General features: G+C 37.5%; 2 protein-coding genes across 4 annotated transcripts; both read left to right on the plus strand.

Annotated features, from left to right (window-relative positions):
• The first annotated feature begins 1279 nt into the window (after window positions 1-1279).
• LOC125268407 lies at window positions 1280-4836 on the plus strand. Of its 3 annotated transcripts, XR_007184876.1 has the most exons (6): window positions 1280-2109; window positions 2693-2976; window positions 3083-3417; window positions 3627-4045; window positions 4156-4310; window positions 4438-4836. XR_007184876.1 is itself a non-coding variant. In XM_048190585.1 (5 exons), exons 1-4 carry the CDS (start codon window positions 1505-1507, stop codon window positions 4008-4010), a joined length of 1608 nt encoding a protein of 535 aa, XP_048046542.1. In that variant the 5' UTR covers window positions 1280-1504; the 3' UTR covers window positions 4011-4045; window positions 4156-4836. The 3 variants fall into 3 exon arrangements, 2 of the variants coding, with proteins under 2 accessions (XP_048046542.1, XP_048046543.1); XM_048190585.1 differs by having other exon boundaries at window positions 4156-4836; XM_048190586.1 differs by lacking the exon at window positions 4438-4836 and having other exon boundaries at window positions 3627-4161.
• A 7959-nt stretch (window positions 4837-12795) lies between these two features.
• On the plus strand, window positions 12796-20198 carry LOC125268408 (nuclear factor 7, brain-like). The gene is made up of 6 exons (XM_048190587.1): window positions 12796-13530; window positions 15166-15261; window positions 15471-15701; window positions 15779-15801; window positions 15883-16001; window positions 19016-20198. Exons 1-6 carry the CDS (start codon window positions 13129-13131, stop codon window positions 19501-19503), a joined length of 1359 nt encoding a protein of 452 aa, XP_048046544.1. The 5' UTR covers window positions 12796-13128; the 3' UTR covers window positions 19504-20198.
• Window positions 20199-20564: the final 366 nt, after the last annotated feature.

The following is a 20564-nucleotide window of genomic DNA, read 5'->3' on the forward strand; positions in this document are numbered from 1 at the left end:
TACATAAATTCATCAATTTTTCCCGAAATAAACGTAAGTGGCTGGTGAACTGGGATAAGAGAGTAAACTTTGTTTCATACGCATTGTATCTGATATGAATAAACAATTTCGTCAAATTAAAATTTAAAAGATTATCGCAGCTTCCATATGAGTGTATGGAATCTGCATTTAACAAACTATGTCTTTTTAATATATAGCCCAGTCCTCATTCAAACATTTGAAACCTCAAATAAACATGTGGTTGAAAACTTAGTTGTAAAATATGAAAAGAGCGCGTCAATCTCTGGCTCAGCGCCAGCAGCGGGAAAGCAGGTTTGAATTTAGCGTATTGAACGTTCTCATCACACCGGTGTTATCGTACACGTTAAAAAAGTTAAAATCGATCGGGTGAAAGGGGAAAAATTGAAACTGAGGGGGCACAAATCAGATCTGAGGGGGCAATATGCCCCCTTTTTTGCCCCCTCGTGGCACCAGGCCTGCCGAAACCCCCGTCTCCGTCTCCATCTCCATTTCCCGCACCAGCAGCTACGTCAAATCGATCTCTATGGCAACGGCACACATACAGGCACACGCATGCACGCACCAAACAGACAGAACATTATACACAGGCAAACACGGCTTGGGTAACGAAGGAAAGCGCGTTCCTATAGTCTAGTAAAGTAGTGTAGTTACCAATATTATTAGTGTAATGTGTTACTTTACTTCGTTACCCAAAAAAGTAATATCGTTACTGTAATCCGTTACTTTGTAACTCGTTACCCCCAACACTGTCAATGATTGGGTGATGTATCTGAATTTGTTGTTTGTATGAAGATCAGAAATGAAGAGGATAAATGTGACGTAAGAACTTAAATTTACTGTATAAGATACTTTAAGATGAATATGGATGATTAGTGGTTAATCCTCAAAGAATGTGATAGTAAAATGTGACCAAGGTATTTGACTTCATGGTAAAGCCCATTCTTTATCTATCCTATTTAGCTTGCTAAAACACAGGGTCTATCCCCACAGAAAAAGCCTTAAGCATTTTCTAACTTTCTTCACAAATTTAAGAGTGTGATGTGAAATGAAGTAGAAGTAATCATTATCAATGAATGATAAGAAGAGGGAATTGTTGTGGAAATTTTAATTTTTCATATGTGACCCGTCACGAAAACCAGGGACACAAGTCGGCAGCACAACTATCGAGCAAAATGAGAAAGAAGCGTTTTTTTTCAAAATTGGTGATTTTCGTTTTTTTGCAGAATCTGTTAGTTGAGATCACGAAGAAGCCTCTCCGTGTTTGAGATAGCAGTATTGGTTTATTTAAAAGCATACATTTTGAGGTTGAAATCGGCTTGTTTTTCTGGGATTCTATCTCGCAGTAGGGGCGTGTCATTGTCTGTGTGTATTTCCATACTGGAACCGGATACGCCGGCTTTTGTTTCTTCCCGCCCTCCAAGGGAAGCGTGGCTACTTATTTATGCAGCGCTCTGACCGGCTCTGATATCAAAATTCAGTGAAGATGGACGCCGCAAAGAATATCGCAGACGAGCTGAACCGTGGCCGTTACACCGAAAATGTTTTGAAGTACTTCTTCGAAAAGCCGGATGATTATGAACAAGCGCTCACTGATTCTGAAGACGATCTGAGCGACGATGAAAGCAGCATAATAAGACTGAATAATATCCCTAATCTGCAACTGAGCGAAGATGAAGACGAGGAAGAATGTATCGGACTGGCGTCAGACGAGTTGGACCGTAAGATATCAGAGGCTATATTGATAGTAACATTTGATGGGGATAAAGACAGAGAAATGGTGAAAATCCGTAACTTTGACTGTAAATGCTGCACGAGGAGAAAAGAGAACTCTCTGCATGGGAGACAGTCATGTAGCCAGAAGCTTTCTCCAGATATTATGTACAACATACGGCTGGATTCTTTAGCTGCGGAAAAAGAGTGGCAGGACATGCGAATTATTGGACATTTAGAGGCAAACAGACGCACAGTGCAAACTTCGGAGATGATTACATCCACAAAGAAGACACCGACAAAGAGAAAGTGTGCCCGAACGACTTATTTTATTGGAGGCAACGAGATCTGCAAGAATACTTTTCTGTTTCTTATGGGGTGAGTTTCCATTAACATCAAAGTTTGTCGTTTTGTGTTCATTCTAAGAACACGTACACGTTTTCTCATGTGTCTATTGTTATTAGCTAGCTCAGGACTGTCGTTTTAATTGTAATCGTTCGCATCGTATCACTTGCCAAAAAGCCCCATTACTATAATGGGCTTTTAGATGGTAATGTTAGCATCTGCTATTAATTTGAATAATGCTTCAATTGCTTGAATTGACTGGTGTGAATGACTTAGCCCACGTAAACCTGCCAGTTAGCATTCTTGAATTGAATGTGATGCTAATCATTTTAGCTAGTGGTGGAGGAAGTGCTACATTCTTAACAAGGATTTTCTAACGTAATGGTAAATGTATCAGATTAAATTCCTACTTAAGTAAAAGTATCCGTAGCCGCAAAATGTGTGTTATAAGTCAAAAGTAAAAGTATTTATGAAGAGTTTAATGTACAGGATTGTTTTAAATCCTTTGACTCAATAATTTGACCTATAATTTGTACAATGCATTCTGATATAGGTGACAAGATGCCTGTTAGCATGATGTTAAACGTTTTTTCCTTGTTTTTTCTCCTTTTTTCAGCATTGGCAAAGACACCCTGGCTGATATAGTCAAACACTATGAGGAGAATGGCGCAAGACCACGTTTGAGGAAGAAGCACTCACTGCCACGTCCGCCAGCCAGGTTCATCAGGCCTGAGGATATCAACAGAGTTGTGGACTTCATAAAAAACTATGCAGAAGACAATGCCATCATGCTGCCTGGCCGACAGCCTGGGCATAAGGATTGGCATGTGAAGTTGCTGCCAACTCATGTGTCCAAGGCCTCAGTGTGGCGTCTCTACGTGAAGTCTGCTAAGGAGCTTGGTATGTGTAAACATTGATTTAGAATTGAGTGCTTATAATGTGAAATAATGCGAAGCACTATTAGCAATTACAATACAATTAACCATAAGCCGTATCTGTTTTTCAGGTGAGCGTGCAGTTTGTAAAACCAGCTTCAAAGCACTGTGGGACCGACTTCTCCCACACATCAAAAGTTGCCGGCCACGCACAGATCTCTGCTGGCAGTGCCAAAGCAATAATGAGCAGCTGATACGAAGTGCAAACCTCCCAGATGACAGAAAGTCTGAAGCAGTAAAGAAGCAACAAGATCATCTTTCCCTTGTGCAGAAAGAGAGGGCTGTGTACAACGAGATGACTGCTGCCTGCAAAAAGATTTGCTCTGGCTCTAACCTGTCTTTTGGACCGTCCCTACCAGCAAGCAAGAAGATTAGGATGCATTACAGTTTTGATTTTGCTCAGCAGGTAATACTTCACACACATTTACTTTACTTTATTAATGTCCCTTAAAGGGCGATTTGGTGCATGAGAATAAGCAGCCTGATAAATGCAGATAAATGATAAATGCAGAATAGCATCAATATAGTAATTTTTATCTTTATTAGACAGTTATGAATATACACAAATTTTATTTAATCTAATCCAAGTTCCCTCTCTCCCTCTGTCTCCAACAGTTACACTTTCCCTCAAACCCTCTCCAGCCAGGACCAATGTACTTCCTGACCCCACGGAAATGTGGCCTATTTGGTGTTTCCTGTGAAGGGCTGCAGAAACAGGTGAATTACCTGATTGATGAAGGCATGTCATCTACTAAGGGAAGCAATGAAGTCATCAGCTACATGCATCATTTCTTCGGCAACTTTGAGTTGGAGAAACAGAGGTGGATCTTCATTGTGACAACTGTAGTGGGCAGAACAAGAACAACTTCATGCTCTGGTACCTTGCCTGGCGGGTTGGACACAAGCTTCACGATAAAATTGAAATCCACTTCCTTATTGCTGGCCACACCAAGTTTTCCCCTGACTGTGGCTTTGGACTCATCAAGCAAGCCTACATGAAGACAAGAGTCAACACTTTGGCAGACATCGCTGAGGTACTTTAACTTTACTTTGCTTTAATGACTTCAGTGCTGTTTTCTGTTCTGCTTCAATTAAACATTTAACTGAAGATTTTTTTTTCCTCTCTTCTCTTTTTTGTCATCAGGTTGTGGAAAACAGCTCTCCTGTGAGTCACCTCAATATCCCACAGCTTGTTGGAACGGCAGAGGGCAAAGTTTTAGTCCAGACCTTCGACTGGCAGCAGCATCTGACTCACCACTTCCGTAGACTCCCACAGATCAAGAGTTATCAGCACTTCAGGTACTTATATTGAAACTTTCACATTGTGTACATACAATATAACATAGTAACAACATACACATGACAGTATTTTATGAGAAAATACTTTGCCATGTTTAAATTGTCGTATGTGCTTATTCTGTCACAGCTTTGATGCCAAGAGACCAGGTGTGGTGCTTGCAAAAACTCACTGTGATGCACAACCTGTCGAATATCAGCTACTGCGCGACGGAGCAGATCTGCCCTCTATCGACGGTCTTTCTGTCCTGGCCCCACCTGGACTGAACATTGACAGGCAGACCTATCTGTATGAAAAAATCAGGCCATTCTGTGCTGACGAGGCAAGATACATCACATGCCCAGCGCCAAGGGTCACAACACAGAAGAGACCGCGAATGTAATATCATTGGACTGTGTCACAAAGACCTTTGTCTTATGCTGCTATTACCAAGTAAAAGTGGTACTTTTGGTACATACTTGGATTCATACTCATGCCCTGGAAAGTTTTTGAAAATAAACATACATAGATACAGATCCTTGAAAGTGCTTGAATTTATTTTGTGCAAGAAGTTTTCTGGAAGAAATTCCATATTATTCTCTCCGGTCCAATAATGTGTTATTTCACCAACACTTCATGGACTATGCTTGATTTACGTTAGTTACTTGCATTTACGCATAACGTTAAGTGTTTACAACGTGAGTTACTTTGTGTTGTACGTTGCCATGATGTTCACGCGCGCACAAAACTACTACGGTACCTCAGCGTTTCACAGACACACTGTGAAATGACTGGTTACATGAGCCTAAGCTCTTTTCAATAAAATCCATGCACAAGTTAATATCAGATCATTTTAGAATACAGTATAGGATGTACCGAATATTCTTTAGTTTTATGCAGAACAGAAATATGACAAATAGAATCAGACCTCATATGTCATATGGCCAAAAATAAATGCAAAAAAAAAAGCTTTTTGCACAGTTGTGTTTGACACATGAAAACTGTAACAATGTATTTTACAAGGTAACACGATGTAACCTTGCTCTCACTTGAAATGTGTCCCCACATTAACAGGGGGGAGCTTTACAGGGGGTATGGCTTATCTAAATGAGATGTAAATGAGCCCTATTGTCACTCCCAGCAGGTGAGAACAGGCGAGAACTGCAACTTTAGAGGCGTTTTTCTCCCTATAGAGCGTTCTTAAGTGCCTACATTCAAATGGCTACAACTTCTCCAAATATTATCAGATTTCCATGTGTTACACATCGTTGGAAAGCTTGGAAACTACACTTTCAGAATCTGTGAATAACTCAAAATGCCCCAGAACCGACTTGTGTCCCTACTTTCCGTGACTGGTCACATATGCTTTTTACCTGTATTCTTGTGAAATATGATGCTTATGGAACATGGTATGATGTTGGCTTAAGTGGTAATGTTTAACATAGTGTTAACATAGATGTCAGAAATAGAAAGAGCAAGATATGTATGGGGAAATGCAAGATGTATGTTAAAAACATGTCTGTGCTAACAATGTGTGGAAAGTTACAGCCACTAAGAGATGTTCCAAATATGGTAAAAGGACAGAGGCTTCGGCCTTGGAGGTTAGAGATATAAAAGTGAGGGGAAGCTTTCGTTCTTGGTCTTACACTCTGCAGCTACTTGTGTTTCTGTATGACCTGTCTGACCTTTCTTGCAAGAAATAAAACCTATGAATAGACCCTTTTCACATGACGTCACACAGCTTCCGTTAGGACTCGATGCAGTGTATATCCTCACTTCCGTCAGCATAGTGGAATACTAGCGCGACTCGAATGAAGTGCACTCAATAGTTGTACATATGCCACAAATGTGGTTAAAGGACGACTGTAGTCGCCTAATTTCATGTAAATTCAAGGTGAGGTATTTGGCAACCGCAAATCTCAAACAAACCTACTGATCAGCGCGATTTGCTGCTTGAAGTCGGAGGAGTTGAATACGTACTGAAGCCATACATACACTTTCTGCTGCCCGTACTAATGTGCAAACTTTGCTGTCTTTATTGCAGAAGCTGTTTATATATATTTGTGAAATAAACGCATGTTTCCAACATTTACGTGCAGTAAAAAACCTCTCATTCAAAGCATAATGTACTACTTATTGCAGTGCCTACAGGCCTATGTAAAATGAGATCAACATAAGCTTATTCTTTTTAAATATCAAAGTCTATTTTTTCACTTTTATTTCTATAAATATGACATACATAATAATACAAATTGTATTTAATATAATACCATTTCTATGAAGACTGTTAATGTAAAAACGGACTCATGTACATGTCATTTTTACCATAGTAAAAAAAACAAAAAAACAAAAAAAAAACGTCATCATTCATCTCTTTATTGCAGAACAAAACTGTCGCATACAAAAATATATAGAGGATTCACAACAGTCATTGTTATAGCAGCATTAAATTAACAAAATCAAATTATTTCTCCAGGGATTAACTTTAAATGAACACATCCGTTTTGTAATTTCAATACACTTTTATACAGTCTTAATATATTGCACCAGTTCAGTTTAAACTGGTATGATGTAAAATTATCTAAAATATTCACACATAATTCTTCTGAGTATGTGGATGTGCTGCTTTCAGGTGTCCATTACTCGTGAATAAATCAATATCCATTATCATAGTCTACCAATTTCTAAAAATAAAGATTTGTTTTAAATCGTTGTGATAAAACTCAATTCAATGACAACATCCCTGATAGCACACGTACATCTCGGAGACGTCTATTTGATGTGTGTGATTACGTCTGGAAGACGTATTATTTAGAGTGTTTGCTCATCTGGAATACGTCTATAGGACGTATCCTGTCAGATGTCAAATAGACGTTTAGAAGATGTCTTTGAGATGTTTATGATTTAGAATGTATGTAAAACTGACATTTTAAAGACGTCTATTAGATGTTTGTAAACAGCAGATGCTTTCCAGATGAAGTGATCTTTAACAGACGTCTTGCAGACGTACGTGTGCTATCTGGGATTGCTAAAGTTTCTGCTTGTGGAAACCCTAACCAAGGCAGTTATAATATCATTACCAGAAGAAGCCGACTGTGTAAATCCTTGACATAAACAGTTCGCATTTAAAGTTATTAAAACATTTTCCCGAGAAGTCGCCGGCGCGAAGGTAAGACGGAACAACTGATACACTGCTTTGCGGATAGGCGGAAGTTAACTGACGTCATTGTGAAAAGGGTCTATAAGCCACGCTCAGTCTCAAACAGAGGCTGCGTTCCAGTTCGGTTTTAGATACGCACTCGCGAACTTCCCTAAACACTTCCCCTCGGGGGAATCCCTGCCGCCATTTTGAAGTGCGTTCCACTTCGTGAAGTGGACGAGGGAAGTTTATATGGACAGACCCTCGCTCCCTCGATTTTGACCGAGGGAGCGAGTCTACTTCATGTACACTTCAGGCAGCTCCATAACCCACAATGCAACACGATTGTGACGTCACCGCATATCGCGTTTAATTTACCCCACCACAAACAACTCTCTGATATATTAATTACTTTTTAAACATTTAAAACACACATATATACATATAGAATGCTGTATTAAACAATTTTGTAAGGGGAAAAAATAAATAATAAATCAGCTCCATTGCGGATTCCAAGTGATCAAGGGCTTAGGACGTTCCAGTTCAGCCCATACATTTAATGTTCCACCAGAAGTGGACACTCGTGCAACGTAAGCAATGACGTACATCTGAGTCAACGAGACCGAGTGAAGTTAGCGAGGGAAGGGCATTTAAAAACCGAACTGGAACGCAGCCAGAGACAGAAGTCAAACAGAGTCACAATCAGGGGCGTAGTTTGCGGGTTGTAACTGATGGATTCAAATCCATCAGTTACAACCCCCCCAATATTTCAACATGAAAATCACAGTACATCAAATGAAAAATATGTAGAATTAATTTATTTTGCAACAATAAATTTGTTTCTAATCAAATATGAATTTGTCATAATAATTTAGACAAAAAAATACTCCCCCCTCCATTGAACCGATTGGTAACGCCCAACCAATGCACGTCGCACTTTCACCAAAACAACGCGAGTGGAGCTCTACTGTTTGAATGAGAGAGTACGGGTAGCGCCAAAAATGAAGAGAACCGCTGCCCAGCCAACTATATTAAACTGCTGGTCAAAGAAGGACGTTAAAATGAATAAAGCATGTACTGAGAAGGAGGTATGAGAATATTGTAATAGCTAAGTACACTCCACATATATTTTAGCTAGCTAATCCATTGCAATTTAGCCATAACTATCAGTGTAACTGTAACGTTAACCAGTTACCAAAACAGCCGTCTGTTTTGTTAGTTCATTTTTCAATAGTGTCTGTAATGACAAAATTATTCACATCGGTGTTTGTTTTCTTCCTAAACTAATCTGACTTTTGAACGAATTGGCTGAATTAACGATTTAAGTGACTCACATAATAAAAAAAGCGAATCGCTGCCGCCTACTGGCGGTTTCAATATTTAACATAATTTCTTTCTTTTTAGAATCACTCAGTTATGTTAGAATTTGATGAATGATTATACATAAATTTCATAAAGTTAAGGTGATAGATAGATAGATAGATAGATAGATAGATAGATAGATAGATAGATAGATAGATAGATAGATAGATAGATAGATAGATAGATAGATAGATTATCCAATAACGCTACACATAAAACAGATTATTATTTTTAATTAAAAAAATAATAACAGGCAGCATACCAATGTTCAACCCCCCCAATGTTGAAACCAAATCTACGCCCCTTGGTTACAATTACCAAAATGAGTGGATTACTGTGCTTAAAAGATCAAATAGATACAAAATTATGTAAAAATGCTCGTCTTGGCAATTATTCAGATAAACATAGTCAGTTTTGGATCGTTAAATAGCTAAGAAAGAGAACGCATGTTGTGTAACAGTATTGGGTCCGTTCATAAACTCTTAAAGGCACAGCAGTCCAATATTCCTGCTGCTGTCTGTCATGTTATTTAAAGAACAAAAGAAAAAGACAAAGAAAATCACTTTCTGATCTTGACTGAATACGTTTTTAACTTTAATGGTAAGAATAAATCTGTAGGCTATTTAATATTTACAATAAAAAATACAGAAATTATGGTAACCAACGTGGATGTGTTATTTTACATTTGATTACTTTAATTTCTGTAGTATTTATCTAAATAAAAACCTACTTAACCTGAAAAACTTAGTTTCATAGCTCTCTATTCTATTGCATTTATTTGCTGTTTGGAATTTTTTTTATTTGTTCTTATTTTATTACTGAGTTTTACTTTTTTTATGAAAATAAAACTTTGCATTGAAGAAAGGTAGATTTTTGTTTGTATATGCTGTCAATTATAGTTCTTAGAAAGAAAATCAGAATCGGCAAAAATAGGTATCGGCAGATCACACTATCCAAAAATCGGAAATCGGAATCGGCCAAGAAAATTGCAATCAGCGCATCTCTAGTTCAAACGAAAGCCACAGCAGAACTGAGACTGATATTGATGTTTTGTGAACAAATCTGTGGCTGTGAAGAAAAAAAAAACATGAGAGTCAATGATTCAATTATCTATTCAAAGGTTAGGGTTATCTGCCTGTAAATTACAGAAATACATTTCAGTAAAGGAGTTCAAATTCAATATTTTTTTTTACTGAACAGTACAAAACAAAGTTGGAATATTGACAAGGACACAAAGTAGAAATCATATCTGAGCTTTCAGGTAGTGCTCATAATTGGCTCGCAGGAGGAACTCAAATTACCCTTCCTAACCCAGACAGTGACTTACCGCCACCTACTGGCGGTTTTAGTTCAATATTTAAAAGTATAACACGTTTTAACATCATTGCTTATTTCTCTTTTGGACAATTTTAATTTAAAACGTTTATTTATTTTATAAAGGTATTTATAGAGGTAAAAAAAAGCACTTTAATGCACAATCAGTTTAAAGGGTAAAATATTGTCCCTTAATGGAAAAGGTGTAACTGCAGCAGTCGAAGAAAGGGGGTATGCAGAAGAATGTTAGGTAACACTTTAGAATACTGATCCTTCATTAATGAATAACTACACAGGAACAAATGAGTAATGCATTATTAACACTCTAGTAACTACTATTAACTAACAATAAACTCTGATGAATGAATTAGTAAGTAATAGTGCTCAGTTGTAGGTGGTAGTTCACTATTAACTAATCAGTAACTACTGTTTTTTTCATACCTCTAAGAGAACTACTAAGAACTACTATATACAGGTTCATAATTAACATGAATGATGCATAATGTATAATTAATTCTAAAGTAAAGGCCTTGGTAACCCACTAGTAATGACTGAAGTATTACTAAATACTTAAGAAGGAATTACTAATTATTTGGATCAGTATTCTAAAGTGAATATCATGATAACTCTCTAGTAACTACTGAAGTCTTTGTAAACCTTTGATGTTTTTGTATGTTTTTGTACAGTAATTCCTTATGATATATTTGGTAACACTTAATTAATTACTAGTGGGTTACCATGATCTTCACTTTAGAATACTGATCCAAATAATTAGTAGTTCCTTTAGAAGGATGTAGTAACACTTAAGTAATTACTAGTGGGTTACTATGATCTTCACTTTAGAATACTGATCCAAAAAAGAAGTAGTTACTTTAGAGTTATATAGTAACTCTTGAGTTATTACTATCCAATACTTTACCAAAACCTCAAAAGTTTACAATGACTTCAGTAGTTACTAGAGAGTTATCATGCTTTTCACTTTAAAATACTGATCCAAATAATTAGTAATTCCTTCTTAAGTATTTGGTAATACTTCAGTCATTACTAGTGGGTTACTATCACCTTCACTTTAGAATTAATTATACATTATTCATTATTCACATTAATTACGAACCTGTATATAGTAGTTCTTAGTAGTTCTCTGGGAGGTATTAAAAAAACCGTAGTTACTGATTAGTTAATAGTGAACTACCACCTTTAACTGAGCACTATTACTTACTAATTCATTCATCAGAGTTACTTGTTAGTTAATAGTAGTTACTAGAGTGTTAATAATGCATTACTCATTTGTTCCTGTGTAGTTATTCATTAATGAAGGATCAGTATTCTAAAGTGTTACCGAATGTTAAATGCCACAGGGTGTACCCGACTGTAAAATGTTTGGGAACCACAGTTGTAGAGAATTTAAAAACAAGTAATAATGCAAAAAATAATAATGCAAAATTATTATTTTAGAATCTAAGATATGCTGTCTCTTGCATCACATAAATTATCAAGTTATGTACGTGGTCTTGAAGAGGATTCTTTTTTTTCTGTCTCTGTCTTGACTGTCTCATTTGGACTCGGACTTGACTTGGACTCAAACGTTTTGGACTTGGACTTGACTCGGTCTTGACTTGGACTCTAACCTTTTGGACTTGGACTTGACTTGGACTCGACAAAGGTGGACTTGACTACAGCCCTATGCAGCACTCGTCCAGTGAGCAGAGAAATTACGAACGCCACCCGAGATTGTTCGGTGGAAAATAGCTGAGACTGGGCTTCCAGGTAGAGGGAGCACTGTAGGAGAAACCCACTGCAACCACTGCACCGGTGAATGTCGCTGGTCGGGCCATGGGACTGACAGAGGCAGCTGGAGAAGCAGCGGGTGCTGGAGTGCAAGGCAAATGGCGTGCAAAAGATCAGCAGGGACTGTGGGTGCAGTGCTTGTGGCAGGCTGATGGAGTGAGGATCGCACTGCATCGACCAAGGTGGCAAACGGGTCCGCAGTACGATCGCCGCCTGTGTCCAAGGTGCTCTGCATGAGGTCTGGTCTTCTGTCAGGACACAGACGGAGGCAGAGGGGTGAGTGAACACAGATGTTTATTTAAACAGAGGCACGAACACAGGTAATGCAGATTGCAGGTGAGTCGATGAACAAGCACTTTAGGAACAGTTACTGTGCTGATAGTAAAGAGGGTTTGTATTTGCAGGTAGAGGAATCAATGGGGATCAGATGATCGGAGACAGATGACGATGGAAGGAAGACACTGGAAGATGCAGGTAAGTTGAGGGTAAGGAGTCCAGGTAAGTCTGACGAGACCAGACACTGAGTGCAGGGCGTGAGTGTCTTTTATGTGTCACTGATAATGAGGTGCAGGTGATCAAAACTCAGGGGATTGTGAACGAGTGGATGGAGCGTGAAGATCTGGTGACGATGTGTTGGTAGGTGTTGACTGTGACTCTGAGACACATTTATTCCTGTGATCAAATCTGAATTTTCAGCATCATTACTCCAGTCTTCAGTGTCACATGATCCTTCAGAAATCATTCTAATATGAGGATTTGCTGCACAAGAAACTTTTATTATTACAAAACAGTTGTGTAATTTTTTTTCAGGATTATTTGATGAATAGAAAGCTCAAAAGAACAGCATTTATCTGAAATATAAAGCTTTTGCAACATTATAACTACCATTCAGTTTTTCATTTTAATGCAAGTTTTGTTCAAATTTAACCTGAAGAAATCCTGATCTTGTTCTTTGAACCAAACGTGATCATAAACTCCACCCTCTTCCAACACTTACCAGGAAGAGACTGACTTATTATTTCTCTTTTCTGTCATACTGACTCTCTTCTCTCTTGACAAAAACAATAAAGAATCAGCGATCAGTGGAGAATGAAGAGAAACACTTTCAAGAAGGATTTTTGAGACATTTGTTTCTGAACAGACAGCAGATCGTTGTGATTCTCAAGGTGATTCATTTTTAAAACCGTCGTTCAGAAAGTGAAAGTAAAGTTTATATTGCTGGAGCTCAAACAGTGAAAATGGCTTCACTAAATGTTTCTGTTGAAGAGCTTTCTTGTCCCGTGTGCTGTGAAATCTTCAAGACTCCTGTTATTTTATCATGTAGTCACAGTGTCTGTAAAGAGTGTCTTCAACAGTTCTGGAGAACCAAGAAAACTCAGGAGTGTCCTGTCTGCAGGAGAAGATCCTCAAAACCTGAACCTCCACTTAATCTTGTGTTAAAAAACTTGTGTGAGTTGGTCCTGACAGAGAGAAATGAGACGAGTTCATCAGGATCTGAGGAGATCTGCAGTTTACACAGTGAGAAACTCAAACTCTTCTGTCTGGAGGACAAACAGCCTGCGTGTTTAGTGTGCAGAGATTCAAAACAACACGACAATCACAAATTCAGACCCATCAGTGAAGTGGTTTCAGCATATAAGGTAAGACAAATGTCTCTTGCTTCACATATAAATGACTTATGAAGGCCAAGTATGGAAACCTGTACTCAGAATTTGTCCTCTGCATTTAACCATTCAAGTTAGTGAACACATTGTGATTCTTTGAGTACAAGAGCCTTTGAAATAACTTTGCAATTCTGTGCAGAAAAATGCATTTCAATCACCGTCATTATTTTCTTATTTCTTTCACCTTTGACATAGTGTGTTACTGTTTAAAGTGCTCATATTATGCTATTTAAAAGGTTCCTAAAAGGCTATTTAAAGGTTCCTAATTTTGATTTGGAGTCTCCTACAACAGGTTTACATCCATCAAAGGTCAAAAACACTTTCATGTTCTCATAATATACAGTATTTGCACAACACCACATTTTTCAATGATTCTCAAACGACTCGTTGGATGAATCAGTCTCTCTAAATCCCTCCTTTCCGAAAGCCTGCTCTGCTCTGATTGGCCAGATGGCCCAGTCTGTTGTCATTGGTCGACCACTTACAGCGCCTGTCGGAAACGAAACAACCATTACCATAACAGAACTTCAGCCCCGGAGGCTTAATAAATTAAGCTCAGTGATTGTACACAGTGTAAAGACAGTAATAATGGTGTCAATTTTACCATATCAATCCGAGTGCGAGTCCGATGATGAAACATTGGAAGAACTAGTTATTCATCCTGAACCTCCATCATAAGAACAGCTTGAGCAGGACATTTCTCAGTTATTCACTCAGTTTGACGCATATTGAGATTTTGCAACTGTAACTCCTCACCATCAGCATTAACAAGTGTATGTCCATCAACAAACTGATGTGTATATTTCTGATTTATTGTGGTGCACACGTGGGAGTATTAATTAGTGAGTATTATTAATTGTAATGAGTATTATTAATTGCATCAATAACAGCGCATACATTAGCTGAGCACAAACGTGAATGACTGATGTAACATTAAAGTTTGTAAAACAAATCTTGCTCCATCCTTCATCATTACTCAGAGTAGTAAGAACAACAGACGATCTGCATTAATGGACAGTTTTAGGTAATAGTGGGACACAGATGATTAGCTGAAGTATTTCAGTAAGACAGTAATAACGTGAGTTAGCCGGTTAGACCTACACAATATAAATCACAAAACTATGTATTTTGAACACCCGGTAGAAAATATATACATCAATAATTCATCATACTTGATTCTGAAGACCAGATTGGTCCAAATAAAGTGGGTACTGTCCCATCTTTATTGGCGTTTTGTAAATCCCATTTAGACCTCACAGAGATTTGAGAAGGTCTTCAGAAGGTTATTCTGCTGTTGTATCGCTGTGGTAATTTGAACCAATTAGTCATTATGGGTGAAAATACATTTTCACGCAGGTGCAGATAATATCAGATAACTTTTTTGCTTCAAAAAATAACATTGTCTTTTACAAACGGTACTTTGTGTTTTTTCAGGCTGCTTTTGTTTTATGGTTTTAATTTCTGAATTAATTTAGTTTGAGATTTTCACAAAAACAGAAGAAATCAGGATGAGGGCAAATACTTTTTCACAGCATTATATGATCATATCACTGTATTCTCTTCTTCTCTTCACTGTAATCTGGTGTTTTATGTGTTTTTGTTCAATTCTAGGAGGAGCTCAATACAGCACTTAAGTCGTTACAAGAGAAACTTCAACACAATGAAAAAATGAAAGGAGAGTTTGAGAAAACAGTTCAACACATCAAGGTGAGGAAACAGAATCAAGAGTCATTTTCATTACAGCTGTAGGATCACTATATACAGTTATGATCTGATATATTTAATGTAAATGACGAGCAGCGATCTGCTTCTGGATCCGTTATATGTCGGTATCTGAGTTTATCTCTGATATGAATGATGTGAAGTGTTGATGTGTGTCGATTGAGATGATTGAAGTGAATGTGATCTGATTTCAGTCTCAAGCTGAGCACACAGAGTGTCAGATTAAACAGCAGTTTGAGAAGCTTCATCAGTTTCTCAGAGATGAAGAAGAAGCTACAATCACTGCACTGAGGGAGGAAGAGGAGCAGAAGAAGCAGATGATGAAGGAGAAGCTGGAGGAGATGAACAGACACATCTCAGCTCTTTCACACACAATCAGAGACATGGAGGAGATGATGAAAGCCAATGACGTCTGCTTTCTGAAGGTCTGATTTCAGATCATTGGTTGATCATTGGTTCATTGATTGAGTTCTTGATGATAAATGGTGTGTTTGTTCTGCAGGAGTTTCCAGTCTCAAAGGAAAGGTGAGTGATCTGCTCCTGTCTCTGGTCTCTCTGGTTCTGATCCAAAGCCACTGCAGTTCTGACTCCTGAATGTTCTTCCAGAGTCCAGAGCTCACAGCCGGATCCACAGATGGCTTCTGGAGTTTTGATTCATGTGCCGCATTACTTGGGCAACCTGCCGTTCAGAGTCTGGAAGAAGATGCAGGACATCGTCCAAAACAGTGAGTCTGACTGCAGAAGATCTGAGCTCTCACACACACACTGGAAATGATGGAGGGGTGGAGAGATAAAGGTGCTTCATAACACAAACTGATGATAGATAGATAGATAGATAGATAGATAGATAGATAGATAGATAGATAGATAGATAGATAGATAGATAGATAGATAGATAGATAGATAGATAGATAGATAGATAGATAGATAGATAGATAGATAGATAGATAGATAGATAGATAGATAGATAGATAGATAGATAGATAGATAGATAGATAGATAGATAGATAGATAGATACCAACACCACCATCATCCGCTCAAACAACTTGATGGAAACGCACCTAATTCACATTTGTTTTTTTTTTGGGGGGGGGGGGGGTTGCTAACTTTGAAAAGATCTGCTTCACATTTATATGGAAACCTATTCCTTTTGGAAACAGAAAGCCTCTCGTATTTTCCTAATAAATCAATGTTACCTCCTCTTGTACTCTGTTTTATCTTTTCAAAACTAAGAAAGAAAAAAATACATTTTATGGTCACATGACAAGACCAATCACATATAATCACAATGTCTTTCAGCAGGACTCTTTAGATCCTTTTCTTTGTATGAGTAACTCAGTATGGAGAAGTTCTCCTAAAATGTTCATTGTGTCTGTTGTTTATCCTGAAGAAGACTCTTGAAAAAAGCTGAAACATATTTATTAAAGCTCCTCTTTAGTGTTGCTGGATTCACTTTCTGCACTGTTTAGATTTGAATTTTTGTCAGTCAGAGTTTGAACAGTTTTGGCTCATTTGATCATTCCATCAATGACAGTCTGTGGGATTTTACAGAGTTTTGACTGTCATTTTTAGGAAAACCATAAATCTGATCAGTTATAAAAGATAAAAATCCCGAGTCAGAACAGTCTGAAGATCTGAGCCAAGTTTGATGGTTGTTAGGAGGAGTTACAGTTAGAAGATTTACTCTCATAATAATATTAACTAGAATGTACATTTCCTGAAGAAAATATGAGTGGTGCTTGCATTGGAAAAACTCTGTACTAATTGCGAGGGTGTTACTAGGCAGTTGTGAGGGTGTTCAGGGCAGTTGCTAGATTGTTCTTAAGGTAATCTGGGTGGTTGGTAGGGTGTTGCTAGGTGGATGCTAGGGTGTTTTTGGTGGTTGCTATGGAGTTGCTAGGTGGTTGGTAGTTGTCACAGATGGTTACTATGGAGTTTTTATAGAGTTCTTAGCATGTTTTCAGCCATAGATATATACACTAGATGTCGCCTTGGCTACGGCAGTTCATTGGAAGGAATGCGTCAATAGAGCCGCCATCTTGGAACAGGGGAGCAAAAGTAGGCAAAGGTCTAACGGAAATAAAATCACCATAAATCGTCATGAATGCGATTTTCTAGTTTTTTTTTTTTTTTTGGTTCATTCCAACGGTCAGACATGTATTTATCATTGAGTCCAGAGAAAACTTAAGGTTTTGATATTAAGATAATCTACTTTTTAAAAATATAATGCATAGTGCTAGTAGGCCTAAGTTTATTAGTCACATTCTTCCACTTGAGTAAACTTCGAATGAACTATCGCTACTTACCTTAGTCTACTGCATGCAAAATTGCTACGATGGTGTGACTATACATGTTAATTTAAACATTTAAATTGTATTGGTTTATTAAATATGATAAACAAAGCAATTTGCAGGTGGAAGCAAATCACAAATTTGACAGGAACATAATGTGAAAGTTAGATAGTTGAGGTGCCAAAGACCGTTCAATCTTTTCTTTATTCCTGTCCCGCAATACTTTTGCCACATTAATTAAGTATGTAGGCTACTAAAGTCACATTCATACAGAACCCTCCTCTCCCCCTTAAATCAGTGTAGTGTTTTCAGGGACCTGCCTTGTTTTTCAAATGCTATACAGCGCATGTCTAAACTCAACAAACTTCTATATTGATTTTAGTTGCACACAAAATCAAACAAACAATACAATGCAGCAAACAGAAAAGATCATTCCCAGGTAGAGATCGCTGCATACACCTTTGCAACATGGTGTTGTCTCAACTTATGAAACATAACACTTAGCTAATCACTATTAGCATGTAGCTATTCACTGCTAACATGTATAACATGTTGGAAGTCCACTTTGCTAGCATGAGTAAAAAGAGCCGACCCTATGTCTCTACAATGCTCTGATGCAGAGATACAGGTCTTGCTGAATGGTTGCGAGGGTAATTTGTTTGGCTGCTAGAGAGTGGCTTGTCAGCTGCCAATCATTATACTTCAAAGTCTGCTTGTCAGTATGAATAATATAAAGCTTCTGACTTTCAGATTTGAAGATATTCTTCTTTGGTTTTGGTTGCTAGGGTGCTTGACAATGGTTGCTAGGGAGTGGCTAGGAAGTGTTGAAGGTTATTTGTGATTGGCTGTTTGCTGACACTTCTATCTGAAGATATTCCCTTTTGATCTCTTTGAATGGAAGTCTATGGAACTTGTTGCTAGGGTGATCTGAATGCTTGCTATAGGGCTATGGGATTAAAAATGTATATGGGACTGTTTTTCCCGCCGGGGGAACATCGTACACCCGATCGCTTCTAAAAGTCACAGCACAACTTCATCTTTCAGATTCACTAATAATTCCTCAAGTCTCATAATTAGTGAGTGAAACTCAACAACAGACAGTGAGAATAAACTGATTTAAATCAACACAGACTATAAGAGCCGATAACATGAAGATGATCAGATGCTGCTGAAGATCAGACACACACTTACAGTTTTTCATCTACAGCAGAAATCTCTACAGATCTCATTGATTTATTGTTATTTTAATTGATGGACACTAATGTCTGAATCACACATTTAATGTTTGTAGTTGATGATAAAATGAGTGTGAAACTAATAACAGCACTGACAGTGATCAGAGGAACATGTGTTTGATCAACAGTGTCATAATTCATAATAATCTGTGTTGGTTCACTCTTGATCATTATATGAACAATAAAAGCATCTGTTGATTGTGTCTCATCAGCTCCTGTGATTCTGGATCCAAACACTGCTTATCCATGGCTCGTCCTGTCTGATGATCTGACCAGTGTGAGAAACAGCGGGAACAAACAACCTCTCCCTGATAATCCAGAGAGATTTGACCGGTGGGCCTGTGTTCTGGGTTCAGAGGGTTTTAACTCAGGAACACACTGCTGGGATGTGGAGGTTAAAGAGAGTCACTGGTGGACTCTTGGAGTAACTACAGCATCAAAACAGAGGAAGGGAGATGTTTTCTTCAACACTGATGTCTGGAGTGTGACGTACGGATGGAATGTAGGTTCTAGTTTTCGTGTCAAACAGATGCTTGATCGTGTGAGAGTGAATCTGGACTATGACAGAGGAAGGGTGTCATTCTCTGATCCTGTAACTAACACACATCTACACACATTCACAACCACCTTCACTCACACACTCTTTCCAGTCTTCTGTACTCTTGACTCTCTCAGGATCTTACCGGTCAATAGTCAGTAATCGTTACTCCTGTAGATCTGGATCTTCCTGCTTTCATCATGTTTCCAATATTTAATCCAGATCACATGAGTAAGAGCTGTTGATCTGAATATCAGTACGGTGGCTGTGATTGGGCCGTGATGATCACATGACTGATATCAGCACTACAGCAACACTCACACTCTCATATTGCTTTAATACAACAGATCAATAAACAAGTTTATTTCATTAGAGTTTAGAAGAAGTTTAAAAAGCACTTTACACAATAAGAACAATTATTAGACAATTTTAGATTAATAACCATTTACCTGATTATTATTTCAGTGAGGTTTATCACTTTGCTAATTTTCTCATACATATATATATATATATATATATATATATATATACATATATATATACATATATATACATATATACATATATATACATATATATATATATATATACATATATATACATATATATATATATATATATATATATATATATATTAAACTGAACCTAATTCTACACAGTTTCACTGAATTTGTAAATGAATAATTGTTTATTTGAGTTTATCTGATCATTTGTTCATTTAAGCTCATGGATATAAACAATAAACTCTTTTATTATTTATGGATCTGATTCTGAAAAACAAAGTCAAAGTTTCTGTGATTCACTGAAATCTCTGAGAAAGACTGAGTTTCAGAACAGAATTTGATAATCCCGAGTTCCCAGGTGAGAAAAGGTACACTTCTGTATTGTACTTAAAGTGCTCTATTTTCATGCACTAATTTTGTACTTAATACAGGTATACTAAACATTCTTTAGTACTTCTTAAGATAATCTTAAGAACATCTTAGTGTATTCAACTGTACTATTTTGAGACACCATGAAATATGAACTAAAATGTGCTTTTAAAGGATTAGTTCACTTTTAAATAAACTTTTCCTGATAATTTACTCACCCCCATGTCATCCAAGATGTCCATGTCTTTCTTTCTTCAGTCGAAAAGAAATTAAAGTTTTTGATGAAAACATTCCACGATTATTCTCCTTATAGTAGACTTGAATGGGCACCAAACGGTTGAAGGTCAAAAT

Source organism: Megalobrama amblycephala, linkage group LG5 (genome assembly GCF_018812025.1).
Source record: "Megalobrama amblycephala isolate DHTTF-2021 linkage group LG5, ASM1881202v1, whole genome shotgun sequence".
Taxonomy (NCBI): Eukaryota; Metazoa; Chordata; class Actinopteri; order Cypriniformes; family Xenocyprididae; genus Megalobrama; species Megalobrama amblycephala.